This window comes from Lynx canadensis, chromosome D1, assembly GCF_007474595.2.
Source record: "Lynx canadensis isolate LIC74 chromosome D1, mLynCan4.pri.v2, whole genome shotgun sequence".
NCBI classification, from domain to species: domain Eukaryota; kingdom Metazoa; phylum Chordata; class Mammalia; order Carnivora; family Felidae; genus Lynx; species Lynx canadensis.
The window spans coordinates 99,838,456-99,865,482 of record NC_044312.2 but is presented as its reverse complement, the minus strand read 5'-3'; the positions used below and the strand labels follow the sequence as shown (position 1 = coordinate 99,865,482).

At 47.2% G+C, this 27,027-nt stretch overlaps 4 protein-coding genes across 4 annotated transcripts; 1 reads left to right on the top strand and 3 right to left on the bottom strand.

The window, feature by feature from the left end:
* Positions 1-130: 130 nt before the first annotated feature.
* On the bottom strand, positions 131-2,690 carry FAM180B (family with sequence similarity 180 member B). The gene is made up of 3 exons (XM_030331679.1): positions 2,429-2,690; positions 1,524-1,594; positions 131-1,308 (listed from the first exon to the last, which is right to left on the bottom strand). The coding sequence occupies exons 1-3, from the start codon at positions 2,565-2,567 to the stop codon at positions 913-915; spliced, it is 606 nt and encodes a 201-aa protein (XP_030187539.1). The 5' UTR covers positions 2,568-2,690; the 3' UTR covers positions 131-912.
* A 1,037-nt stretch (positions 2,691-3,727) lies between these two features.
* NDUFS3 (NADH:ubiquinone oxidoreductase core subunit S3) lies at positions 3,728-8,857 on the bottom strand. The gene is made up of 7 exons (XM_030331678.1): positions 8,728-8,857; positions 8,562-8,627; positions 7,356-7,453; positions 6,997-7,146; positions 6,033-6,158; positions 5,781-5,900; positions 3,728-3,976 (listed from the first exon to the last, which is right to left on the bottom strand). The coding sequence occupies exons 1-7, from the start codon at positions 8,795-8,797 to the stop codon at positions 3,809-3,811; spliced, it is 798 nt and encodes a 265-aa protein (XP_030187538.1). The 5' UTR covers positions 8,798-8,857; the 3' UTR covers positions 3,728-3,808.
* Positions 8,858-8,876: 19 nt separating this feature from the next.
* KBTBD4 (kelch repeat and BTB domain containing 4) lies at positions 8,877-13,931 on the top strand. Its single transcript, XM_030331675.1, has 4 exons — positions 8,877-8,957; positions 9,880-10,497; positions 12,424-12,530; positions 12,980-13,931. The coding sequence occupies exons 1-4, from the start codon at positions 8,939-8,941 to the stop codon at positions 13,838-13,840; spliced, it is 1,605 nt and encodes a 534-aa protein (XP_030187535.1). The 5' UTR covers positions 8,877-8,938; the 3' UTR covers positions 13,841-13,931.
* Positions 13,932-14,926: 995 nt separating this feature from the next.
* PTPMT1 (protein tyrosine phosphatase mitochondrial 1) lies at positions 14,927-24,938 on the bottom strand. Its single transcript, XM_030331676.1, has 4 exons — positions 24,483-24,938; positions 24,302-24,382; positions 16,588-16,779; positions 14,927-15,268 (listed from the first exon to the last, which is right to left on the bottom strand). The coding sequence occupies exons 1-4, from the start codon at positions 24,876-24,878 to the stop codon at positions 15,110-15,112; spliced, it is 828 nt and encodes a 275-aa protein (XP_030187536.1). The 5' UTR covers positions 24,879-24,938; the 3' UTR covers positions 14,927-15,109.
* Between the last annotated feature and the right edge of the window lie 2,089 nt (positions 24,939-27,027).

Below are 27,027 nucleotides of genomic sequence, written 5' to 3'. Positions count from 1 at the left end.
GTTCCTTCTTGTGACAAGGGGCCACACCCTGCTAACTTTCTGGGAGGATGGGATTCAAGGAAACAGAACATTCCTTCTTCTAGCAGGGCGTGTGAGGAATGAGTTGATACCTGGTTGCCCCAACTCCTGCCTTCCCAGGACAGGGAGGGTGTTTTGCCCAGGACAAGGGTTAAACAACTTACTCTGGCATAGAAGGACACAGGCTCCAGGAGGCCAGAACAGAACATTTAATGGAATAGCTACACAGGATCAGGACTACACCAGCCAACCTCAGCTTGTCTCTGCCCTCACAGCCTCACTCCCCACTCGAGGTGTTCAATTGAGCCTTGTTGAGATGGACCAAAAAATATCCGCTTCCCTGTCTCCACCCGCCCCCTCCAGAAAAGGTAATGTTTCTCCACCTGCTTTCCTCCTCTCCTCCTCCAACAGACAGGACTAAAGATGTCTAGTCTATGGCTAGTCCAAATGGGGAACTTGGGGCTCAGGGACTCCCAGCACTGGTTGGACTTAAAAGGGGTATCTAAATTAGGACTGGGTGCTGAGCATTCACAAGGCTCCTGTAGATTCCACAGGACTTATTATGGACTGCCAGGGTGGGAGTTGGAGCATCTAACTTGGCTTTCTTGAGGGCAGCTTCTTTTTCAGCATCTCTTGAGCACACTTCTCAACCCTGACCCCAACACACACACACAACACACCACACACACACACCACACACATACACACATATACACACACCCGCGAGTCTGTGCCTGCTGCCTGAGACCCAGGCTCTTAGCCTGCCAGGGCTCAGGGAAGAAAATGGGGAAGGGGTAAAGTGGGTTCCAGGGTACAATCCAAGGCCAGAGACCTGAACACAGTGGAAAGAACACTGCCCGGGTGGGTCTGGCTTGGGGTAGGAGTTGGGGAGGGTCAGGGAAAGGGGTCAAGGATCAAGGCCCAGGGTCCCAGAGAAGGGGGCTGCCCCTGGGGGCAGAAACCCTTGCATAGGTCCCAGAGTGTTTCCTGTGCCAGCAGGGCGAAGACCTGGGCCCAGCGACCTCTTTCCTCAGCCTCACTAGCCTTATGGAGCCGGTAGACACAGGACAGGCTTGTGAGGAGCAGGTGTTCAAAGTCCCAAGGGCTAAGAGGAGGCCCTTTCCGCAGGTCCTGGAACTGCTGCAGCCGCTGCTTAGCACCCTCCAAGTCACTGGGCACGTGGTGCTGCAGGAGGAGCCTGAGTCGGCGGCCTGGGCGTGTGGACGCCAGTTCCTCGTCCTGGATGTGCAGCTGCCCTATGACATCCAGCTCCAGCCCAGCCCAAAGCAGCTGTAAGGGGAGCCGTGTAAGGGGTGGGCTGGGGCCTGGGGGTGGGGGCAGGGCAGGGAGCAAGAGTGGGCTAGGGGGGCATAAGCAGGCAGTAGGACCCATGCTGGGTGGCCCCCCTCCCCCAGCAGGCCCAGCTTAAGACATCCCCCTTCCCAACCCTGAGCTTAGGGACCTCTGGACATTCCCACCCCCATATCCCAGGCTGGAGGAAAGACCTCAAACATCACTTCCGGGGCCTCTGGCTCCTGCAGGCCACCTCCCACGCTGGCTCTGTTCATGGGCTGCCCTGGGGCAGCAGAAAAGAGTCAGGCCCCTGCCAGGCTCCACCCTGAACACCCCAGCCTCCCAGAAGTGCCCCTTAGCTCCTTGGTAGGGATGCCAAGAGGTTCTTCTATCTACAAAAGAGTAGGAGTGCCACCCCATGTCCTCCTTTCCTTACAGACACATGCACATTGACATCCTCCCTCCCAGGCATAAGTCTTGTGATCCCAAAATCATCATCCCAAACCCAGATACCACCTCGGCAAGTGTCCAGGACTCCTCCTTGAACTTCTGCAGTTCCCTTGGCAAAGAGCTCCAGACCATTGGGTCACAAGACACTTCACTTCCCACTTCCCCTCCCTGTAATCATCTGGGACAGTGTGATCTCAAATAGTGCCAGTGACTCTCCCCAAAGGTCGAGAACCCCTTTTGGAGGAACCTGCTCCTTCCTTGCTCCTCAGTAGTGCTCATGTGGAGGCCAGGGAAGCCAGGCCAAGGCGGGTTGTCTGCTGCAGCTTCCTTCATTTCACTCTGATCTGCTGCCCAGCCCTTAGAATGATTGTCCCAAGCCCAGGGCAGGTCCGGAGGTCCTGCTTTGCACACCTAGAATAAGGCCACTGCCCAGCTCTGTCCAGGGCTGGCACTGAGGGCACCTAGGACTACCTCCCTTCATTTCACTTGGACCTTTCTGATTCTGGGGTTGGGGTCCAGATCATTACCACGTGCTGCACAGGTCAGTCTGGTACCCACCTTGCCCACAGTTTCTAGGCCCTGCTAGGTTCAGATAGAACCAAATTTAACTGCTGTCAGCCGACAGCCTTCCTTGGTTCCCATCCACCCCACCCTAAAGCCCCGGTACCTGGATAGTGCTGGGTTGCAGTTACCCCAGGGAGAAGGCAAGTGGCTACTATTAGCCAATCCAGGAACTGCATCGTCCTAGCTGTGCCCCACCACGTCCTTTGAGTCTTTCTCTCCCCAGCTGCTCTCTGCTCCTGCATCCGCCTGCCACACACCGCAGCTCCAACTTTCCACTGCAGGCGGCTCAGGCGTTTCCTATTTTGTGTGTCAGCCTTCAATGCTAAACAGGGAGGGGCTGGCTCTGACTTCCCAGGACCTTTCCATCCCATGGAAAAGTGGAATCTTAAGTTGTTGGCAGTAGAAGCCTGGCTCCCTGCTTGTCAAGCCCTCAGCCTGTTCCTGCCCAGATGGGCGGGATGCTTAGTTAATAGAAAACGGAGCTTGGTAGCAAACAGCTCCAGCTTGCCCCACCCTTCCCCTCACCCCCCAAGAGGTAGGAAAGAGCCCAGCAGTAACGTTACCTTACTATCTGTCCTCACCCCCAAAACATCCTGCAGCTGACTCAGGCTTCAACACCCAGTTCAGGCCCAGCCCAGCCTCCAGGGAGCCCCTCAGCAGGGCAAAAGCATCAGCTGCAAAGCTTGGTCCTGCAACTGCATTGGTCCTCCAATGGCATGGTGAAGCTGTTTGGGTGGTCTCATGGACAGGCAAAGTCGAGCACTTCCAACTTAGGTGCTCAGCCACCAGCCAAACAGGCCCCAGGCTGGCTGGGGTAGGGAGTCCTGTCCCCTCGAAGATAGAGCTGCAGCTTCCAAGTACATTCTGCACCAGTCCTGGGACCTCTTTTGCTTGCTTAAAACATTCTCAGCTCTGGCTAGAGTCTAGGAAGATTACCTTAGCCAAACATGATGGGCCGTTAGATTGCAAGGAGGTTTCATGGCTCAAGACTCAAAAATGAGTCATGGCTCATGGAACCCTGTGGATGCTTAGATGAGATGCGGGTGGGGGGGGGGTTCCCTGGTTCCACCCAGGCCCCTCCATCCATCAGCTGCCACCAGACGGTCGGCTGTAACAAGGAGTTTTCTCCTCTAGTTGTTAAGGGCCCTCCAGTTTTTAGGAAATGCCATGCCACACCCATCCTAAGCCCTGTGGACCATGAGAACTTTCCATTTCAGCTCCAGAACCCTCCCTCAGAAGTACATCCAGGCTTGCAGGTCACCATGACTGCAACTGCACTATTCAGTCCCATTAAAAGAGATTCCTGGTTTGGCAGAGTCTCTTTAAGGGAGAGGGAAAAACCCCTGCTGAATCGTCCCTTTCCCGAGTCAAGCTTCACTTCTACCCAAAAGCACACAAGAAGTGGTTAGCCTAAGGATTTTATTTACAGGGACGCTTAGTATAGATTAAGGCGTTTTCCAGTATCCACATGCCTTCCCTGGAGCTACTTGGTTTCAGGTTTCTTGTCCCCAGCTTCGAGCTTGAGACTTTCAGGGGGCTGCCGATAGGCAGGGAAAGCCTCCCAAGGGCTGTTCAGGTCAAACTTGCGGAACTCCTGGGCCAACTCCACTGGCTCGGCCACCACCCGCTTCACCTCATCGTCATAGCGTAACTGCGGAAGAGAAAAGCAGGCTTAAGCACTGAGGAAGACCTTGTTCAGAGCTGCTAAGGAGCCTACTTTCCCAAGGCTATGGGGGACTTCACCAGTCTCTTTACTTCCCTGTCCTTGACTGCTATCCCAGCCTCTGTCAACAAGTCTCCAGGCATGTCTGTATTACCAATCAAGTCCCATCCCAACCACAATCCAAAACGGCCTGCAATCACCCAGTCAGGCTCCCCTGCTCACCATCCCCACATCATAAGCTCTGAGCTGCTTTCGCAGCACAACTGACTTTGCTCACCCATCCACTCTTATAAGGAAATGCTTATAAGCATTTGTTGGGGATTAGGGAGCAAGTCTGTGGCTGAAAAGAGTAAACCTAAATTGGCGAGCACTCAAGTTCAGACCATGTGGCTTTGGCACTATCACTATAAAGGTGCAAGGCAATAAATCTGGCATAGCTTTTCTTTTCTGTTTTTTTTTTTTGTTGTTATTGTTTATTCATTTTCAAGAGAGAGAGAGAGCGAGCGAGAAAGAGAGAGAGAGAGAGAGAGAGAGAGAGAGAATGAGTGGGGGAGGGGCAGAGAGGAAGGAGAAACAGAATCTGAAGCAGGATCCAGGCTCTGAGCTGTCAGCACAGAGCCTGATGCAGGGCTAAACCCATGAACCGTGAGATTGTGACCTGAGCTGAAGTTGGACACTCAACCGACTGAGCGACCCAGGCACTGCTGGCATGGCTTTTCTTGTCTGGAGGATCAGCTGCATAAAGTACAGACAAACAGGTGAAGAGGCAAAGCAGGTAAGGGAGGCCAGACAGTGAAAATGAGGAGAGGAAAGGAGTCCTGACCAGAAGTAGCTTGAGAAGGAAATGGGACCATGCAAAACATGAAGAAAGCAGGCATATGTCGGTACAGAAGGGGGGATTGCCACTATCTCAGCATTTCTAAAAAGTTACTTTTCTACAAAATGACACATACGTTTGTATGCAATGGACCATCTTCCTGCTCATAAACAACCTGTAGCACAAGGGTGGTAAAGCAAAGCACTGAAATTCTTCCTAAGGCCCTTGTAGTCACATGTTACTAGTCCTGCCTTTAACCATCCTCAGGGGCTAAACATTTAGTGTCTTCCCTGTCAGCTGCCTTCTCAGAGATCCAGGGCAGGGTAAAATGATCCTCCACTTTCAGACCTGTGGACAAAGTGTGTCCTCAAGGTTGCCTTGGTCATTAAAATGATCATTACGATAATGGCTAATGTCAATTGAGTAATTACAATACACTAGGCTTTAACATCATTTAGCTCAATGTAAATCTTTTAAGTAGATTTTTATTTATTATTATTATTTTTTAAATTCATTTATTTTTGAGAGAGAGCGAGCACACTTGAGTGAGGGGCAGAAACAGGGAGAGAGAGAATACCACGAGGTGCAGAGAGAGAGAGAGAGAGAGAGAGAGAGAGACAGTGGAGCTCAAAGCAGGGCTTGAGTTCACCTGAAGCAGGGGCTCAAGCTCACAAACTGCAAGATCATGACCTGAGCCCAAGCTGGATGCCTCACGGCTGAGCCACCCAGGCACCCCTAGCTCACTGTAAATCTTATTAGTTAAGTACTACTGTTCCTGTTTTGCAGATGAGAAAACTGTCATAGATAAATTAAGTAACAGACCCCAGATTACAAAACTGGGACTAGGATTTGATACAGAGCCTATGCTCTTAAATCACAATTCACAGACCATATTTCCTTCCATGCTCAGCACACCCCAGGTTCCCTGCCAGTCTTTCCCTGAGGCCATTTGCCCTAGTTCAAGGTTCCTCCTACCTCAACGTAGCCAGATAGGGGAAAGTCTTTCCGGAAAGGATGTCCCTCAAAGCCATAGTCTGTCAGGATCCTCCTTAGATCAGGATGGTTAGCAAAAAAAACTCCAAACATGTCCCAGATCTAGAAAAAAAAGGCCCTCAGGCAACTCAGTCCATCAGCCAACACACGGGTGAGGATGCACTGCATGCAGTTATTTCAACTAATTCTGCAACTCTGGCCCAGAGGCAGGATCCACTATGTCCAGAAACTCACCTCCCTCTCATACCAGTTAGCTGCCTTATACACAGGAACAGTGGACTCAATGGGTGTCAGCTCATCTGTATAGGTCTTCACACGGATCCGGGAGTTGAAGCGCAGAGAGAGCAGGTTGTAAACAATCTAGAGAGAACAGAGGAGCTGGAAGACCAAGATGGCCACAGGGTCTGAGGCACAAGGTGGGTAAGGGTTCTACCTGTGAACCTGCCTTCTGTCCTGAAGCTCAAAATCCTCAAGATTCTTATATTTACAACTACTTCCAAAGGCCTAAGCTATGCTACACCTTAGGATGTCAGCATGCCTGTCTTTGCTCATGCTACTCCTGGCCCCAATCCTTAGCAAGCTAATTCCTGATTTCTTGGTCATCCTTTAAGATTCAGCACATTCTCTCTCCCTTCAAAGAAGCCTCCCATACAGGACTCTGAGAGCCCCTCTTGCAGTCTCATAACATCTAACATCCCATGCATTATATGTTATTACAGTAAGCTCTTTATGTGTCCTTCACCCTCACTAGAGCGTGGGGGACTCCTTGAGGGCAGGTGTTGGGTGCTACTTCTCCCTTGATCCCAGGATCTGGCCGATAGTAGATGATCAGTAAATATCAACAGCTAAATATATGGAGAACTTGCTCCATGCTGGCAATCTACCTGTATGATCTCATTTCATCCTCACAGCCACTCTATATAAAGTAGGGACAGTTTCACATATATTTTGCACATAAGAAATCTAAAGCTTACAAAAACTAAACAAAATGCCTGAAGTCACATAGCCTGTTAGTGGCAGAGCTAGGATTCAAACTTGAGGTCTGCCTAATCCGAGGCCCCAGTTTAACTGCTGTGTGGTATTGTTTGACCCAAACCGAAACTGAGGAGGACTATGGTTCCCGTTGGTAGCTGTCATCCTAAAACTTGTCTGTCCCTTTTCTTTCCTTTACTCCCCAAACCTTCTCAAATCTCCTGACCTCAAAACGGTTTTGCCGGGTGGGGACGTCCACTGCTGTCAAGTCAGCCAAGGATTTGAACTGTGCATTGGTGTGATCCCTGAGGAAAGTCAGCACTGGGATGACTCCGTCAGGATGGATACAGATCTCTAACTCATTGAAGCAAGACACCTGCAGACGTGGAAAGGGAAAGGTGAGGGAAAAAAGAGCTATTGAGAGAGCAGTTAATGTTAGTAGGAGTCCTGGTTGAGGGCAGAGAAAGCAGTCCAAGTGGGGTAGAAGAGTCTTTGGTTTCTTTGATACCAGGCTGCCTACTCCTACATGCCCTGAGAACATGGTTCTTTCTTGACCCATGACCAAACAACAATAGTGAATATTACCTGAACTTGTTGGACATACTTGGGCAGGATTTCAGCCACATACTCTCCAAAAGCTGAGAGCTGCTTGTGGGCCACATCATTCCGTGGTCGGACAGTGGCTGGAAGGAGAAGGCATATTTAACAAAGGAATGGAGAAGGCAGCAGCCATGCCTACATTCAGTCTCCTGGGTCTGTAAGGGGTATTGTCTCCCAGCAGGGCTCCCTGCAGAATCCTGAGGAAGGTGAGAGTGGAGGGTTCCAGGGAATAAGAATTGATGAAAACTTAGGGAAAATGTCACCTACAGAGTCCACAAAGACTCTCCTTATTACTACTGCGTTTGGGGTGTTTGCCTCTTCTCAAAGCTACTCCCTAGTTCTTCCTTCACAATGCCTGCATTTTTGTTAAGCAGTGTGTCTCAATTCTTTTACCAGACCAGGAACTCTTTAAGGGTGGGAACGAGAATTTCTGCTTTTCTGTATCTCCTTATCACCTGGCTCACAGCAGGCTCTCAAGCTAAGAGCTGCAGGGCTGAAGAGCCCTCACAGATTAGTCAAAACCCTTTCCCCCCCGCCATTGAGGTAACTGAGGGCCAGAAAGGGGGAAATACCAGGTCTCTTGACTCCCAGTCTACTTATGTTGATTGTAATATATCTCCATACACGCATGCATGCAACCCTAAACCATGAGTACCCACACATCATAGACTGCACACATCATGGTTAAGTGTTGTCTGACTCTGGCAGCAGACAGGCCTGCTCTGTCACTCGCTAGTGCTGTGACTCTGGGTAAGTTACTTCTCTGCATTGTTTCCTAATGTATAGTAAGAAGAGCACAATGCTATCTACCTCGTAAGACTGTCCTAAGGACTAAGATCCCTCGCTAAATCGCTTAGCAAGGTGCTTGGCACACAAGAAGCACTCAATTAATGTGAATTACTATCATAATGGCTCTGAGACCCAAACGTTGTTTCCTGATCTCAAAGAGCTGACAGTTTAATCGGAGAGAAAAGGAATCATGGAAATGGACGGGGGTCAATCAAGGCCGTAACAGGGAGCTAAAAGGGCACAGCGAAGAGTTCGATTCTGCTTGCATGAGGACCACTGCAGTCAGGTCTCCACAGAGATCTGCCAAAGGACGCAGGGAAGGGCATCCCAGGACAAGGGCAAATATCCAAAAGAATGAAGGGTCCCCCGCCTGTAGTCCGAGAAGGGCCGGCCCACACATACGGCGCGTGTCTGCCGCGACGCTTTCCCTCCTCACCGGCAGCAACAGCACCGAGGGTCGCCCGGCCACTGTACGGAAAAATAAGCGCAGAGTGAGGCCTGATAGGCTCCCTGCGCCAGGCGCGCCTCCGCTCCCGCCCAGGGCCTCAGCCAGCTGCCCCCTGCTTACCCCTGGCCAACGCCACGGACCCTACGAGACCCCGCCACCAGCCCCTCGCAGCAGCCGCCGTCGCGGCCATGTTCCAGGTTACAGACCAGGCATCCACGACCCACAGGACACGGAACCCCAAGGGCACGGACCGGAAGCGGAAGCATGCATCTGATTTTCTTCCGGGCGGACGCGGGGCTAGAAGCAGAGGTTCCGGGTTCCGGGCTTCGGAATGAAAGGAGGGAAAACAGGTGAGAAACCGAGGCAGGCAGGTGGGGAAGCCGTGAGGTGAACGTAGCCCGAGTTTGGTGTGGTAGAGACTGTAGAGAAGGCGAGGACCCTAATGAACCGGAGGGGTGAGAGGAGGGGAAGGGGCAGGGGTCTGGGTTCCACATTCCACACCCTCCCCCGCTCCCTGAGCTAAGCTTTTGACGAGGGCCGGCGGGCGTGGCCGGGAGGGGGCGTGGAGGGGATAGGGGAAGGGGGAGAGAAGAGTGGTTTCCCTAGCGACCGTTTCCCAGGCGACTCCAGGTGAAGCGGGGACACAGTACTTGGCGTTAGGCCTACTAGTGCCCCTTGCTGGGACGGCGGGGCTTCGTCTCTAGTTCTGGAACGGAGTCTTGGGAAGTCATCAGGTCATGAGGGGGGAGAAGCTCAGAAAAGAGAAAATGTGGAGCTAACAGATGTCCCAGGCCAAGCCTCATATTGGAAGGTCTGAACTCCATGCACGTGGGGGAAGAGGGGCCTCGACCAGAATGTCGCTGGGGTCTATTGGGTTTTCCTGCCCAGAGCCTCACTAGTTTTATGCCCAATAGTCATTTGGTTAGCAAGGCTTTTTGCCCGGCTTTTAATATCATAGATTTCCTCCAGTCGCTTGCTCTCATATGTTGACCTAAATAGCCAGGTTTTTATTACATCATGGAAAGGAATATTGTTTTTATACGGAAATACCCAGAGTAGGACGTTTTATCGATTTCATTAGGAATGGAGTGTCACTGCAGGAAAATGAACCCAGCTTCGGTTGAAGGAGAGCTTCTGAGATGTCATTAGGGCCAGGACTAAGGCCAATCTTGGCCCACTTTGCTCTCACTTTTACCTTCTCCCTCCATAAATTGAACACTTGGATTCATAGACTGTGAATTCCCCATTACTCAGGGTGGTATTGCTTTGCAGACAGCTGGCAGAGAGAGAAGTTGGCTGCCATGGAATCACCAGAGGAGCCTGGAGCATCCATGGATGAAAACTACTTTGTGAACTACACTTTCAAAGATCGGTCACACTCAGGCCGTGTGGCTCAGGGCATCATGAAACTGTGTCTGGAGGAAGAGCTCTTTGCTGATGTCACCATTTCGGTGGAAGGCCGGGAGTTTCAGCTCCACCGGCTGGTCCTCTCAGCTCAGAGCTGCTTTTTCCGGTCCATGTTCACTTCCAACCTGAAGGAGGCTCACAACCGGGTAATTGTACTGCAGGATGTCAGTGAGTCTGTCTTCCAGCTCCTGGTTGATTATATCTACCACGGGACTGTGAAACTTCGAGCTGAAGAGCTGCAGGAAATTTATGAGGTGTCAGACATGTATCAGCTGACATCTCTCTTTGAGGAATGTTCTCGGTTCTTGGCCCGCACCGTGCAGGTGGGGAACTGCCTTCAGGTGATGTGGCTGGCAGACAGGCACAGCGATCCTGAGCTGTACACTGCCGCCAAACACTGTGCCAAGGCCCACCTGGCCCAGCTGCAGAGCACAGAGGAATTTCTCCACCTGCCCCACCATCTGCTCACTGATATCATCTCAGGTAAGTTGAGGGATGGGGCTCGTCATACTCAGCTACTTGCATATGATGTTTAGTGGACATTCTAGTTCAGGAGAAAGGAGCCTTCAGGCTTTCTGGTGTTAATTTACATTATTATTCCTGGTAGGAATTTAGATGCCTTCTGAGAGATTCAGCTGCGAGTTAGCTGTTGTCACAGGCAATCCCTTTTAGGGGAGGAAACCTGGAAAATATAATAGTACTGTGCAATACACAGTTAACCCCTGAACGACGTGGGATTAGTACTGCCAACCTCTGCACAGTCAAATTCCATGTGTAACTTTGACTCCCCCAAAACTTTACAAATAGCTTTCTGTCGACCAGAAGCATTATCAATAACAAAAACCGTTAACACATATTTTGTATGTTGTACGTGTCATGTACTGTATGTATTGTGTTCTTACAATAAGGCTAGAGAAAAGAAAACGTTATTGGGAAAATCATAAGGAAGGGAAAATACATTTACAATATTGTACTGTATTTATTGAATAAAACCCGCATATAAGTGGACCCACATAGTTCAAACCCATGTTTTTCAAGGGTCTATATACAAGTGTTGAATTAGAAAAAAAGCAGGGCTCACCCCCAAAATGTAGTGAGGAGCTGTTTGTATTTATACTCTGGTATCTTTTGTGTATAATTGTTCTCATCTATCCTGTACTTTGCACGTACTTGTGGGACTAGTTATCTAAGTAAATTGATGGGTCAAGGTATTTACATAAGGAACTTTTTTTAAAACGAAGCTTACTTTGGCGGTGGGGGGATGGCTCAGTTGGTTAAGAATCTGACTCTTGGTTTTGGCTTAGGTTGTGATCTCGAGGTTCATGGGTTCGGGCCCTGTATCAGGCTCTGCACGTATGGCGTGGAGCCTGCTTGGGATTTTCTCTCTCCCTCTCTCTCTCAAAATAAATAAATAAATAAATAAAATAAATAAACTTAAAATTATTTTTAAAAAACTTATTTTTTTAAAGTTTACTGAGAGAGAATGAGAGAGAGAGAGAATCCCAAGCAGGCTCCACATTAACAGCACAGAGTCCAACCCAGGGCTTGATCCCAGAAACTGAGATCATGACCTGAGCCAAAACCAAGAGTCGGAGGCTTAACTGACTGAGCCATTCAGGTGCCCTTACATAAGAAACTTTTTAAGTGAGGGGCACCTGGGTGGCTCAGCCAGTTAAGCATCCGACTTCAGCTCAGTCATGATCTTGCAGTCTGTGAGTTTGAGCCCTGCATCAGGCTCTATGCTGACAGCTCAGAACCTGGAGCCTGCTTCAGATGCTGTGTGTCTCCCTCTCTCTCTGCACCTCCCGTTTGTGCTCTGTCTCTCTCCCTCTCAAAAATAAACATTAAGGGGCGCCTGGGTGGCGCAGTCGGTTAAGCGTCCGACTTCAGCCAGGTCACGATCTCGCAGTCCGTGAGTTCGAGCCCCGCGTCGGGCTCTGGGCTGATGGCTCAGAGCCTGGAGCCTGTTTCCGGTTCTGTGTCTCCCTCTCTCTCTGCCCCTCCCCCATTCATGCTCTGTCTCTCTCTGTCCAAAAATAAATAAACGTTGAAAAAAAAAAAATTAAAAAAAAAATAAACATTAAAAAATAAAATTTAAAAAAAGAAACTTTTTAAGTGATGCGGCAATTGTAGGTAAACAATCCTGGCCCTGCTAGTGAGGTATGCTATACTTTAGCAGGTGTGAGCTCTGCAGCCTGTAGACTGCTTCCATGGCAAATATGAGCATATCAAGTCATCCATTCTGATTAAAAGAAATAATGCAATGTAGGTTAACTTCTTAAACACACGCACATACATACATGGTGGTAGTATAACAAAGCGGTTTGTGTCTTTAAAGCCACTGGCTCTAAATTTCCCTTTTGGATTGTTGGATTGCCATTGACCATGCCTTTCCTCTGGCTCTCACAGATGGAGTTCCATGTTCTCAGAACCCAACAGAGGCAATAGAAGCCTGGATCAATTTTAATAAAGAAGAAAGAGAGGCTTTTGCAGAGTCACTCAGGACTAGCTTGAAGGTAAGGCAGATTTCGCTTTCGGGTTGGGACACCATAATATCTATACATTCCAGCCATCTACTGATCTGGCCTCTTTGATACCTGGTGATGGTGATTAAGTCATCTCTGGCTCAAAGTTAAGAACTGGGGAGGAGGATGTGTGCATGAGCCTAGAAACCATAGCTCAGCCTCTGAGCTCCATAAAGTTCCTTGAGAGAACTACTTTCACCATTGCATTAATCCTAAGCACCTTTTTCCTAAAGCACCAGCTCAGGATGAGAGCAACAGATTCTCTGCCCCAGCATATAATGACTGAAAGGTGAGAGTCAGGATGGCATACAGTAACCAGAGGGAAGTAGCGGGTTAGAGCAAGATACAAGTGTGTGTTCCAGAACCTTTAGATCTGTGTCTCAGCTGAGTCTTAGCCTAGAACTGATAGATGTCATCTATAACTTTAATTTTGCCAATAGGAGATCGGGGAGAATGTGCACATTTACCTGATCGGGAAAGAGTCATCTCGTACCCACTCGTTGGCTGTGTCCTTACACTGTGCGGAAGATGACTCCATCAGTGTAAGTGGCCAAAACAGCTTGTGCCACCAGATCACTGCAGCCTGCAAGCATGGTGGAGACTTATACGTGGTGGGAGGGTCCATCCCACGGCGCATGTGGAAGTGCAACAATGCCACTGTGGACTGGGAATGGTGTGCACCTTTGCCCCGGGACCGGCTCCAGCACACCCTGGTGTCTGTGCCTGGGAAAGATGCCATATATTCATTGGGTGGCAAGACACTGCAGGATACCCTCTCCAATGCAGTTATCTATTATCGGGTAGGTGATAACGTCTGGACAGAGACAACCCAGCTAGAGGTGGCTGTGTCAGGGGCCGCTGGTGCCAACCTTAACGGGATCATCTACTTACTAGGGGGGGAGGAGAATGACCTGGACTTCTTTACCAAACCTTCCCGACTCATCCAGTGCTTTGACACAGAGACAGACAAATGCCACGTGAAGCCCTATGTTCTGCCCTTCGCAGGCCGCATGCACGCAGCTGTGCATAAGGATCTGGTGTTCATCGTGGCTGAAGGGGACTCCCTGGTGTGCTACAATCCCCTCCTAGACAGCTTTACCCGGCTTTGCCTTCCTGAGGCCTGGAGCTCTGCCCCATCCCTCTGGAAGATCGCCAGCTGCAATGGGAGTATCTATGTTTTCCGGGACCGATATAAAAAGGGGGATGCCAACACCTACAAGCTTGACCCTGCCACTTCAGCTATAACTGTCACCAGAGGCATTAAGGTGCTACTTACTAATTTGCAGTTTGTGTTGGCCTAAGGCTATAGGGGAAAAGCAGCTGACTTTTGCCCTCCCCTTTTCCAGCACCTATCCAAACTCGAAGTCTCTGGGGCCCCGATCAGAGTACTATGTTATTTTTTTTGGCACATGTTAGAAAGGGCAGCCCCTCAGTCCTTCCTGAACCCATAGGGGTGTTCCATTTGGGGCTTTTTAGACTGCTGCTGTTGAGCTGGCTGCTTGAACGGAGAGTAGACAAGCCTGTCCTCTGCCGTCCCCTGGTAATCCTGTGCCTCATAGAACAAGCCTTTTCTCAGATCATAGGCACAGCCTCCCCTCTTTACCTGATCAGTGTTAAGTAACTTAAGCACCTCTGATCCAGGACAGAAGGAAATGTGCCCCATCTTCCTTTTTTCTATAGCCTGCAAAGTGGGTAGTTGGTAATTTTTCCACAAAGAATTAGGTGTTAGAGTTTTCCTTCAGGCTTTGGTTGGGAGAATGCTCTAAGCTGAAGGTGTCCTTCACCAGCAAGCATCAACTCTAGAATTCAGGACTTGTGTCTGTTGTTTTCTTATCTCTCTGTCAGGAAACGTACAATATGGTTTTATTTTTGGCTTACTCCAAGGGGTAAGCCAGAAAGAAGTAGAAAGGATTATTTCTGATTAATAGCAGAAACTTTTTTCAAACTTAAATATATAATAAGGTCTCTACTCTTTTAAAAGCTCTAAGATAAACTAAGAGCTAGGAACTGTTCATACAAATAAAAGTTTTTGAAGGGATATGTGTGTCTGTTTTGAATTCTGAAGGAGTGACTTCCCTAGGGAAAATTGATTGCATACCCACACATTTCTAAGCTGCTTGGATCCCATAATTCCTTTTCTACATCCAGAATCACTGCTCCAAAAGGGAACAGAGCCCCGGGGAGCCAGTGAATTGGGGTCTGACAGTGGCAAAGAGCCTGAGCTGAGTATTTCTCCTCTCCTTCCTAGTGTTTAAATGTCTTTAAGTTGGGCTAAGTATCATTAGGCACAGTGTTAGATACACAATCGAGTTCTTTGACCCTATTCAAGAAAACAAAAACCCTCATTCCATATCCCCTTAGCCAGTGAATTGAAGCCACACTAAATCTCTCTCTTAGCACACAACAGTGTTACTTCAGGAAAGTGAAACAAGACAAAGGGTTAGTGAAATTATCCATTACTTAGCACATTCCTGCTTTGTCAAGTCTGGGCTTAAGCCCCCTTGGTCCTGTTACACTATTTGATTCTGTAGCAAGCAGGGTCGTCTTGAGTTCTTTCTAATCTGTGTATTTCACGTCTGTGATGTGTGGTAAGTCTCCTTCTTTGCTGCCCCTGCAGTAATCTCCTTGTGGAACTCTTTAAGAACTTCCAACTGGCCAGATCTGATGTGGATGTGTGACCGGATCTTGGTGATGGCTCTTACAGCCTCCTCTGGACTCCAGTTGTACACCTGAAGTACAGGATTGGGAAATCAGAGAAAGAAAGGAGGAGGTGTTAAGGTGTTCTTGACCTAATAACAGATGCTAAAGGCCCTTAGAATTTCATTATTTTAAAAACTCCATTTTGAGGGGAGTTAAAAAACATGCCCCATATATTATAAATGGTGGGGGTGGGGGGCACTTTTATTCCCTCGGCCAACTAGTCCCACAATACTTGCAATGGGCTGGGAGGTCAAGTCAGTCTTTCTACCTAATTCTTGCTCTGCCAAACCCTGAAAAAAGAAGGTTGAACATGCAAAGCTGAGATCCTATTTCAAGCCGGCATAGGCCTATCAGATGTCCTCTGGGAGCTGGGCTGTTGGTTATAAGTTTCCTGGAGAGAGTACATGGTAGATGTTTTTATGTAACTTGTCACCGTGGCTAGGAAAACAGCACTTTTTAGATTTACCAGGAGGGTTATCTTTGTGTTCTAAGGATACATATTGGTTTAGAACTCAACAGAACAAAGAATCTACAGATTTCAAGCCCTCTGAGTCAATTCTCACTCAGCCCAAAATATCCTCCTGAGAACCCATTTCCAGTAAATGGAGTCCTAATGATCAAAGCTTTAATACTGTTAAATCATGTACTTACCAGTCCACAGTAACTCAGAGCGATGCCTATTACATGTACATTTCCTTTTTCCTTAAACTATCCACATAACTTAATAAATGCTCTACAGGGGCCAGATAGGTAACAAAAATGAGTCAAGTTGGGGGGTGTATAACAGGTAATAATGGACTAAAGAGTATTTGCTTATAAATACTCTTGAAAGTATCACACCTACCAGTCATAAGGTGATAGGCAAAATTCCATTGGCGCCTCTGTTTCTAGACACAAATGTCTAGAACTTTATTCTGAAATACTTTAAGAAATCTTGAGTACTATAGGGCTATAAGTGATCAGCACTACTACCTAAAGTACTGGATTTCCTGAGTGCTATTTATAAAAAGTGCTTTAGCTTTTTACTGGTGTTAACATCCTTTGCGCTTCATTTTTTGAGTGCCTGCTGTAGGTCAGTGCTTGACATACTTTCTCGTTCAAACCTCAGAACAAATTTAGTTTGAGGAAACTGAGCATCAGAGAGGGGAAGACACTTTTGCCTAAGGTCACACATCTGGTAGGTAGCAACGCCAGAGGTCAGCCTATCCGCAAAATCCAGGTGCTTTCCATCTCCCAACAGCCTGTAACTGGGGACATGGCTCCTTCTAGGAAGGCCTGCCAATAGACCATGCTACTGAAGTTCTAGAAATCTGCTGTAAATGGACCAGTCCAGAAAGATCTTTCCTACCTGAATCAGATACGCTGCGACCATAGTAGCACTTCTGGAACGCCCAGCCTTACAATGCACGTAGACACACTGGCCCAGCGACTGATACTTGAGAGCAAACCGGACTCCTTTCTGGAGGTCAGCCAAGGTTGGGACTCCAGTCATGTCTACTGTGCTGAGTCGCAGCTGCTCAACTCCTACATTCTTCCACTCCTGGAACCGGGTCCGCCAGCCAGCATAAAAAAGAGAATGAAAAAAAAAAAAAAAAAAAAATGAAAAAAAAAAAAAAAAAAAAAAAAAAGAGAATGAAAGAAATCTGACATGAGTGCTATGAATATGGGCTCCTAAGAAGCAGCAAAACAACAAGGAAGCTTCAGAGTTTACTACAGTGTGAATACACTGTTCACTTTTTTTTAAACAAGAAACTTCTTACAGAGATGCCTTTAAAATGGCTGACCTGCATGGTTGGTCTTTGATCAAACAACAGCTGTGCTACTGATTTAGAATTATGTCTAATATTTAAAAAAAAAATTTTTTTAAGTTTATTTGAGACAGAGCGTGAGCAGGGGAGGGGCAGAGAGAAAGGGAGAGAGGGAGAATCCCAAGCAGGCTCCATTCAGTCAGTGGTCAGTGAACAGAGCCCAATACAGGGCTGGAACTCACAAAACCATGAGATCATGACCTGAGCCGAAATCAAGAGTTGGATGCTGGGCGCCTGGGTGGCTCAGTTGGTAAGTGTCCAACTTCGGCTCAGGTCATGACCTCACAGTTTGTGGGTTCGAGCCCCATACTGGGCCCTGTGCTGACAGCTCGGAGCCTGGAGCCTGCTTCGGATTCAGTGTCTCCCTCTCCTCTGCCCCTTCCCTGCTCACACACATACTCTCTCTCAAAAATAAACATTAAAGAAAAAAAAAAAAAAAAAGAGTTGGATGCTTAACCGAGTAAGCCACCCAGACCTCTAAAATGTTCTTAAAGTACATGTTGGGTATTTTATCTTCAGCTGCAAAGTATTAGCTGTATTAAAATTCATCTACAAAAGTTGTGTAACTTTATGGATAATCTTGGCACCCGTGTAGTGACGCAGCTGCAGGATTGGGGTACTATATTTTGCAAGAGCTTTCCATTTCTTTATAAGTGTCCTTTTTACTTTACCTTTTTTTTTTTTTTTTTGAGATTGCATGGTAGAAAATAGAGTTACCATTTTAAAATTAAAACAATGCACCTACCTTTATTAGTAAGTATTATCACTTCAGAAGAAGAAAAGAATAAGCAATAGGGGAAATAAGCCCTCTGGCATTATCAGACTATTTATTTATTTGAATTTTTACCTTGAGACTCCAGATAGGGGGGCATCTGGCTGGCTCAGTACAGCATGTGACTCTTGATCTCTAGGTTAAGCATGTGACTCAGTAGAGCATATGACTCTTGATCTCTAGCCCCATCTTGGGCATAGAGATTACTTAAAAATAAAATCTTTAAAAAAAAAAAAAAAAAGAGTCCTGATAGGCTCCAGCTAATGGTTATTAATCTGTCTAGCCGGAACCAAAGACTTTATGACTGAGTGAAGGTCAATATTTTATACTGCATATGAAATTAACACAAAATAGCAATTTTGCAGCATGTGACTTTCTATCAATTATACCAGATATACCTAGGGAGCTTGCTAAATATTCACATTCCTAGACCCCACCCTAAAGTTCCCAAGTCATAATTTCTCAGGGGTTGTACATAGGAATCTGCTATTTTAACAAGACTACCAGATAATATTTAGGCTTATTAAAATGTGAGAACCACTGCCTTGGAGATTTTTTTTCTCTAGGCTAGTTGGATAATATAGCTGCATCATACAAGTGTCAATGCCTCACAGCCAGAGACCAAGTACTTTTTGTGACTCTTGTTCCACAGGAATGATCACACTAAGGAACATTTACCATTTTGGCTAATAATTCCTGAGGCCTTGTAGCAAAGTAGTTTAGGAAATCCAAGGAACTGTTGTCCATTTCTTAAAAACATATGTCATCAGGGTGCTTAGGTAGCTCAGTCAGTTAAGTGTCAGGGGCTCTTGATTTCCGCTCAGGTCATGATCTCACAGTTTGTGAATTGAGCCCTGCGATGGGCTCTGCACTCACAGTGTGGATCCTGCTTGGGATTCTCTCTTTCTCTCTCTCTCTGCCCCTCCCGCGCTCTCTCAATAAACTTTTTAAAAAAGTATGCCATCACTAATCAATGTATCTTAAATGTGAGTCCATTTTTAAGGTTACAAAAAAAACCTACCAGCTGAAATAACAGCATCTTCATTAGGCTGTATCAGTACAATAAACAAGAAGGACAAAAAAAGTGCTAATAGATGGCAAACACTATAAAGACAGGGCAACATCTTTATATAAAGACAGCACAATGTCTAATAACCTTAGTTCCACAAACAAGCATTCAAACTTAATGAAAATTATGTTTTAGGTCTGCACTGTTTTACAATTCTCTGGAGTTCCATACATCGTTAACATATGAGTAAAAATTCCATCAATGCCAAATGAATCATACACTTTTTCAATGGGTTGTTTTATAAATTTCTCTTGGGGGCTGGAGTTGGCTTTTCTTCTTAGAGTTTATAGGGCCTTCATCTTGAATGCCTAAGACAATGCCTGACCTTAGTGCTGAGTGAGTGTTGAATGAATGAAATCAGCAAGCCATAGAGAAGTTGCCTTTCGGTTTGGTTACTGACTTGAGTTACTGAAATTAAAAATACCTTTGTGTACAAAGGAGTAGTCAGACTTTGTCAATTCTACTTTATATATATATATATATATATATATACATATATACATATATATATATATATATATATATACATACATACACACTTATTTATTTCAAGAGTGAGAGAATCCCAAACCAACTCTCACCATCAGTGCAGAGCCCTATGCAGGCCTTGTGAGAAATAAGCCTACTGGCCCATTCAAAGAAGGGACGCGGAGACTCAGAGCACAGTGAGGCCAGGGTTTAATCAACATTCTTACAAGAGCAGGTGCCTGATGGACAGGCACACTCGGGGCAGTTGCAGCAGGCAATTTATCTCCTAGCATGAAGTCGTTCCCCTGATTCCTCATTGGCTAAGTACTACAGAGATTACAGCCTTACCTGGAAGTCACCTATGCCCATGTAAGGCCAAAAAGTAATCTGATTAGAACAAATGTACATTCCTTGAGGTGATGCAGAGACCTCAGTTCTTTGGCACGTGCTCAATGCAAAGCCTGCGAAAAATAAGCCGGCAGAAGGACAGGGGAAGAAGAACCAGGAAGTGAAAGGTCTCCCAAAGGAGATTTGGGACTACATTGTGCTGGGGTGAGGGGTTCGTATATATTTCCAATAGGTCTAAACCTATTGTTAACTAGACAACTCAGCTTATATTTGGTATTTCTGAAAATAAATCCTCTCACTTATTTCTCACAATCCCTCCTCTTCTTTTCTTTTTTTTTTTTTTTTTTTTTTAATTTTTTTTCAACGTTTTTATTTATTTTTGGGACAGAGAGAGACAGAGCATGAACGGGGGAGGGGCAGAGAGAGAGGGAGACACAGAATCGGAAACAGGCTCCAGGCTCCGAGCCATCAGCCCAGAGCCTGACGCGGGGCTCGAACTCACGGACCGCGAGATCGTAACCTGGCTGAAGTCGGACGCTTAACCGACTGCGCCACCCAGGCGCCCCTCTCCTCTTCTTTTCTAAATAGATTCTGTTTTCATTTTTAGGTTATTTTGGGCACAAGGCACAGACATTTGTTTCTTAAGAGGAATCTTCCTTCCCTTCCCCCAGAGGGTTTGCTGCGGCTGCACTCCCAGCATTGTTCCACATTGTGTGTGTGTGTGTGTGTGTGTTTCTACCCAGGGACCTCAGGTCCTAACCTTTCCCTCTCTGCCTACTGAATCCCATCTTTTCCTATCATATTCCCCACTTTGAACACGTGACTCCTAACTCCCATTAGGAATTGGGATGATGACTGATCTTAACTGCTTCCTGCTGAAAGGGTATGGCAGTCAGGGCAGGTTCAGAGGTCAATCCAGAGGTCCAAAATAATGAGAGTGTGTTTGGAACGTCTTAGGTTAGCAAAATTTTCTTATTTTTCTGGCATATGTGCAACGGCTTCTACAAATGACATACAAAAAGAATATTAGATCAACAAGCATTAATATTCCAAACGCAATGCCTCCTAGGAAGGAGGTCACACCATGGGACGTAAAGATGTACTGTAGCCATCCAAAAAGTCCCTGAACCGTCTGGTCAATTTTTTTTTTTTTCCAACTATAGCTTTTCCACCCTCTTCCATATTTATTTGGATCTTGTGATGTTGTTGCTTAGAATAATTAAGCTTTTGAACTGGTTCTTGGTTCTCAGTCCTCAAAATCTTCCTTTGCCCATCAAGTTTCCATAGGAACAACTCCATAAGGCGTATTTAATTTTACCTCAAGGAAAGACTGATCTTTGATATCCAGATTACTATAAGTTTAGGCAACTGTTTATCCGTCCTGGAGGGAGTAGCATTATAGTCCCTAATTCAGTCATAATGTCTTTTTCTAGCAAGGGAGTGGGGCTCTCTGGCATTATAAAAACAAAGAATGTGAAAAAAAAAAAAAAAAAGGTCTCCCTGTATACACCCCAGAGGCTGAGAGAAAAAGTTAGTCTTAAGTTTTCTGGAGACACCTCTAATCGTTACTCTGCATTTGGATGGTTGGCCAGGAATGGAAAGGACAGAAAAGGTGGCTCCAGTGTCAAGAAGGAAATCAACTGGCTTTCCTTCTATTTCCAGAGTTACCTGAGGCTCTGGGTTTCCAATAAAGTTGGTTCAGGGGAGCCAACCATGAAGAACCTCGGGCGAGATCAGTTCTTTTCAGGGGCACTGGTTATTTGAGCCCTTCAGGTCCCCGAGGGCATTCAGATTTTCCAGTGACTGACTCCACACCAGGGGCATGGCTTATGGGGGTTTCAACTTCCATTGCCCCTCTGAGGACATTCTTGTTTCCAGTGCCCTAAATAGCCACATAAATGGCACTGGTGCCAGGACCTTGGGAAGCCGAATGAGTGACAAATTTGTCCTTTAGAATCATCTGAGCTTTGGGGGGGGGGGGGGTAACAGGGGAGACAGCTGTATATTTAACTTTAGCCTTTTCAGGAAGGCCACCAGGCTTTCATCCTGTGTCTGTAAAATAGTGGCTAATTTAGCATGATTTAAAGATTTTAACCTTCGACCTCCTTTGATTTCTTGGAAGTGGCAACGATACCATTCTGCAATGGGATTATCATAGTCCCAATTAGGATCTTGGGGAGGAACTGCCTGAACCCCAGTAGGGAACTGGGAGCTCCCTATAGGACCTCCAGTCCCATGATAATTAAGGAGTCAATCATCCCCATATCTCTCAGCTGCTGCCAAAACAGAACGCTTCTCTATCTCATTAAGAGTCTGATTCAACAAAAGCATTATTTCTTTCCAGGCCAACTCAAAAAAACATTCCTAATAGTCTGAAAGGCCTCTATATTTTATCCAGATCATCAGAAAATTTACCTATTCTTTTACCTGTGTTAAACCTTGCAATGAAAATGTACTTGTGATCTTATCATGGTGGTGTCTCCCTGTGTTTCTCCTTCTGGCACTCTAGCTTCTCGTAGGGGAGGCCTGCCTGTTACAGGGAGGGCCTGGATAAGGTGGGCAGCAGGGAACAGAAGTGCATGTGTTTTTCTTTTGTTGTTTTTAATGTTTGTCTTTGAGAGAGAGAGACAGAGCATGAGCGGGGGAGGGACAGAGAGAGAGGGAGATACAGAATCCAAAGCAGGCTCCAGGGCTCGAACTCAAATGGTGGTGAGATCATGACCTGAGCAGAAATCAGACACTTAACCGACTGAGCCACCCAGGCGCCCCTAGAAGTGCATGTTTTTAAGTACAAGTCAGCACACACTGGGCTAAGTGTAGCAAAATGGCTCCCATGTATCCCAGTAAAAGCCCTTTGTATGTTATAATCCTCCATACCTCATATGCCTTGCAGAAATAACATAAATGTGGAGCATTTGGAAGCCCGCAGCAAGGGTATTGCCACCATTTCCCCAGCTTTTATTATGTTTATTTTTATTTTTGAGAGAGAGACAGAGCATGAGTGGGGAGAGGCAGAGAGAGAAAGGGAGACACAGAATCTGAAGCAGGCTTCAGGCTGTCAGCACAGAGCCCGATTTAGGGCTCACACTCACTAGCTGTGAGATCATGACCTGAGCCCAATTTGAAGTCGGATGCTTAAATGACTGAGCCACCCAGGTGCCCCTCCCCAACTTTTAGATCAGAGGAGAGGCAATTTAAATTTTCTACCAGTGTACTTTTAAAATCCATTCATTTTAACTTTAGTCTGTCCTGACCACATAATATTCCTTTCCAAAGATTTCCCTTCACAAACCTTCTACAACTTTCCTTTGCATTTAGATTTTGTCCGAAGCCATTCCTCTCCAAACTACTAATCTGATTCAGGACAAAATTATTTTTTTTTCTTTTTACCTCCAATAAAAATGGATTTCCTTTTTTTTTTTTTTTAACATTTATTTATTATTGAGAGACAGACACAATTCGCGAGCAGGGGAGGGGCAGAGAGAGGGGGAGACACAGAATCCGAAGCAGGCTCCAGGCTCTGAGCTGTCAACACATAGCCCGCCCCGGGGCTCGAACTCACAAACCACGAGACCACGCCCTGAGCCAAAGCCGGACGCTTAACAGACTGAGCCACCCAGGCGCCACTCCTTTTTTTTTTTTTTTTTTTTTTTTTTAACATATCTACTTTTTTTTTTTTTTTCAACGTTTATTTATTTTTGGGACAGAGAGAGACAGAGCATGAACGGGGGAGGGGCAGAGAGAGAAGGAGACACAGAATCGGAAACAGGCTCCAGGCTCTGAGCCATCAGCCCAGAGCCTGACGCGGGGCTCGAACTCACAGACCGCGAGATCGTGACCTGGCTGAAGTCGGACGCTTAACCGACTGCGCCACCCAGGCGCCCCTAACATATCTACTTTTACATACAAAGTTGCTTTCCTTATTTCCATCAGTATTAACTGCATTTAGCAGAATTTTAACTTTTAGAAACTTTAGTCTCCAGTTAAAATTAACCATCATTTTAAGTGTCTTTTTACCAACAAATTGCAGCTGAGATAACATAAGCTTACTTGACTTTTAGTAAACCTAGGTAATAAGGCAGCCATGAGTTCGAGGAAGGTCATGTTCCGCATGTTTCAGGGGTCTATCAGTGGGCAGCAAGCTGTAAGATTTATTTAAGAGGGCGGGGGTATTTCCAATAGGTTGTAAGCCTATTGTTAACTAGACGGCACAGATTTTATTTGATTATTTCTGAAAATAAATCATCTCACTTCTCAATGCTCCAACTCACTAACAGGGGATCAAGACCTGAGCCCAAGGCGGGGGGAGGAGGTGGCGCTTACCCGACTGAACACCCAGGCGCCCCTCAATTCCACTTTTAAATGCCTTTCATATCAGTTTCTTTTTCATAATTAGTTTCTACCTCCAGCCGCAGTCATTAAAGCTTAAAGGACCAGACCCCCCTCCTGAAGCGGCGAAAAAGCCTGGGGCACGTGTCTCACGGGTACGAGCACCCGCAGCTCCCTCTCCCCCAACCTCCTCCCGCTCTCCTAGACCCAGGGTGGCGGTGTAGGCTGGCGGACGCCGCTGCCCGAGCCCCCGCTCCTGGCCCCTCACCTTTGAGGAGTTACACAGGAACCGCGTCTCATATTCCTCGTTCATGGTGATCACCCCGCGCACGTTCTCGTCCTGTACCAGCTGCCGAGGCAAAGACAGGGCTCAGAAAGGGCCGCCGAGGCGCGGGCGGCGCTCGCCGGCTCCCAGGCCCGGCTCGGCCAGGCCTCCCTTCCCGGCTCACCCGGCGCGTCATGCTCCGCAGCGGCAGCGCGCCCAGCAGCACCGTGGGGTCGATGCGGTGGTACCAGTCGCGGCGCGCTCGGCCAGGCACCTTACCGCGGAACAGGGTGTACAGCAGCGTCGGGTAGAAGAGCACCCGGGCCAGGCCGGCCTCCAGAAATGTGCCGGCCGCCATCCCGCCCCACCCGGCCTGGCAAAGCGGCGGCCTGCCCGCGCCCAGGCTCGCGGTCGGCGGCCGCGAGGAGAGCCCCGAGGGCGACGAGGACGAGGGCGGAAGGTCGTTCGCCGCCTCCCGCGAAGGCGACGCGGTCTGCGCGGCCGCCTCGGACTCGGAGACTTCGGGCCTGGCCTCCGGATGTTTCGCGGGAGAGCCCGGGGCCCCCGGGCCCGGCTCCATGGCTCCGGAGGAGGGGCCGCCGGCCTGGGGGAGGGACCAGGATTTCCTGGCGGGCTAGTGGGACCCCGGCCGTGGGAGGGCGCGTCCGGGACCCGCGGCCTGCGACTCTACCGCTGGTGGAGCAGGGACCCATGCCTGTGGCCGGTGCCGCCCCGCCCCCCGCCCCCTTCCCGAGGGAGGGAGTTGGGACCCTAGGCGAGGGGAGCTCTGCCCCCCTGCGTGTGCGACCGCCCCGGGAGGAGGAAGGGCGGGTCCTGGCCACTTTTCCGAATCCCCGGCCAGAGGGAAGGGGCTGCGACCCCAGGTAAGGGTGAGACCAGACCCGGAAGAGACCCTGTGGTGGGGGCCTGCGGGTATGGTGGAAGGGGAGAGCGGAAAAGGGGGCTTTGGGCTGTTAGGCAGGGGAGCTACTTTGGAGGAGAGGGCTGGCAGGGCACCTGGGTTGATATGGCCCTCCCCCCATTCCCCACCCTCCCGATCGGCCACAACTCGTTGCTCCCTCCTGCCCAAACCGCAGTGTGTATGCGTGTATGTATATAAAGAAAAATATATATAAATATAATATCTGCAACAAATTATGAAGATATATTAAGAAAATACTGTGATAAGCTTGCATGTAAAAACTGCAACCTACAGAGAGGTAAGAGGAATGGGTCTAATGCTGGCTATTTACATTTAAATGGAATGTGCATCTGGTGCTTTTTAAAAACGTTTCTTTTCTCCTTGTAAAAGTAATACATACATATTCAGGGTGCCTGGCTGGCTCAGCCGGTGGAGCGTGAGACTCTTGATCTCGGAGTCTGAATTGGAGCTCCACCTTAGGGATAGAGTTTACTTAAGAAATAAAAAATAAAAACTAATACATACTCATAACAACTGGAAAATACAAAGAAGTCGAATTTATTCTAGTTACCTATAATTCCACCACCTCAAATACATGTTTTCTTCCAATTTCCTATGGGTATCACTAGAAAAACCTTTTTTGTAACAACTTTACTGAGATATAATTCATATACAGTTCACCCATTTAAAGTGTAGAGTTCCCTGGTTTTTAATATATTCAGAGAGTTGTGCAATCCTCACCACAACCAATTTTAAAACATATTCCTTAATACCCAAAAAATCCCATATTCCCCTCCCCCCAGCCCTAGGTAACTACTAATTTACTCTTATAGATTTGCCTGTTCTGGACATCTCAAATAAATGGACTCCTACAATATGTGTCCTTTGTGTCTGGCTTCTCTCAGCATACTGTTTTCACGATTCATCCATGCTGTAGCAGGTTCAGTGCTGTATTTATTGCTGGGTAATATTCCATTGTATGGATATACCACATTTTGTTTCCTCATTTATCAGTTGAAAGATATTTTGACTGTTTCCACTTTTTGGCCATTTTGAATAATGCTGCTGTGAACTTTCATATACAAGTTTTTGTGTGGACATAAAAAGACATTTTCATTTCTCTTGGATATCTACCTAAGAGTGGAATTGTTGGTCATATGATAACACTATGGGGTGTGTGTATACCATTAAAAAAAAAAATCATTGGGCTCCTGCATAGCTCAGTTGGTTAAGAGTCCAACTTCTCCTCAGGTCATGATCTCATGGTTGTGGATTCCAGTCCCGTGTCGGGCTCTGTGCTGACAGCTCTGAGCCTGGAGCCTGCTTCAGATTCTGTCTCCTTCTCTCTCTGCCCCTTCCCCGTTCGCACTCTGTCTCTCTCTCAAAAAAGTGAATAAACCTTAAAAATAATTAGGAACACCTTTAAAAAAATCATTGCAATCATGTTGATAAAGTTTTGTATCACAATTTTTTCATGAAATGTGCCATAAGCGTTTGCTGTGTTATTACACTGTCTTTACCATTTAAAATGAACCTAATTACTATACCACGTGATCATTCTATTACTGGACATTCAGGATATTTCCAAATGTTTTTTTATAATTCCAGCATGAAATTTTTTTCTATATTTCTATATTTTCCATATTTAGAATTACTATATTAGCAGGGTGCCTGGGTGGCCACTCAACACTGGTTTAGTGTCTGACTTTTGATTTCAGCTTAGATTGTAATCTTGCATATCATGGGTTTGAGCCCCGCATCAGGTTCTGCACACAGTGCGGAGTCTGCTTGAGATTGTCTCCCTATC

Bases quoted from the DNA above. Each gene is read 5' to 3' on its own strand.
- PTPMT1 (XM_030331676.1), bottom strand. From the start codon at position 24,878: ATGGAGCCGGGCCCGGGGGCCCCGGGCTCTCCCGCGAAACATCCGGAG. The intron at 24,383-24,482 runs GTGAGCCGGGAA...TTGCCTCGGCAG, and splicing joins TGCGGAGCATGACGCGCCGG to CTGGTACAGGACGAGAACGT. The intron at 15,269-16,587 runs GTAGGAAAGATC...CCTGTACTTCAG, and splicing joins TCGCAGCGTATCTGATTCAG to GTGTACAACTGGAGTCCAGA.
- KBTBD4 (XM_030331675.1), top strand. The intron at 10,498-12,423 runs GTAAGTTGAGGG...TGGCTCTCACAG, and splicing joins GCTCACTGATATCATCTCAG to ATGGAGTTCCATGTTCTCAG. The intron at 12,531-12,979 runs GTAAGGCAGATT...TTTTGCCAATAG, and splicing joins CACTCAGGACTAGCTTGAAG to GAGATCGGGGAGAATGTGCA.
- FAM180B (XM_030331679.1), bottom strand. From the start codon at position 2,567: ATGCAGGAGCAGAGAGCAGCTGGGGAGAGAAAGACTCAAAGGACGTGG. The intron at 1,595-2,428 runs GTACCGGGGCTT...CTGCTGCCCCAG, and splicing joins TGCAACCCAGCACTATCCAG to GGCAGCCCATGAACAGAGCC. The intron at 1,309-1,523 runs GTCTTTCCTCCA...CTCCCCTTACAG, and splicing joins CCCCGGAAGTGATGTTTGAG to CTGCTTTGGGCTGGGCTGGA.
- NDUFS3 (XM_030331678.1), bottom strand. From the start codon at position 8,797: ATGGCCGCGACGGCGGCTGCTGCGAGGGGCTGGTGGCGGGGTCTCGTA. The intron at 7,147-7,355 runs GTAATATTCACT...CCACGTCTGCAG, and splicing joins AGTATGTCCAACAAGTTCAG to GTGTCTTGCTTCAATGAGTT. The intron at 3,977-5,780 runs GTAGGAGGAACC...TCTCTTCCGCAG, and splicing joins CCCTATCTGGCTACGTTGAG to TTACGCTATGACGATGAGGT.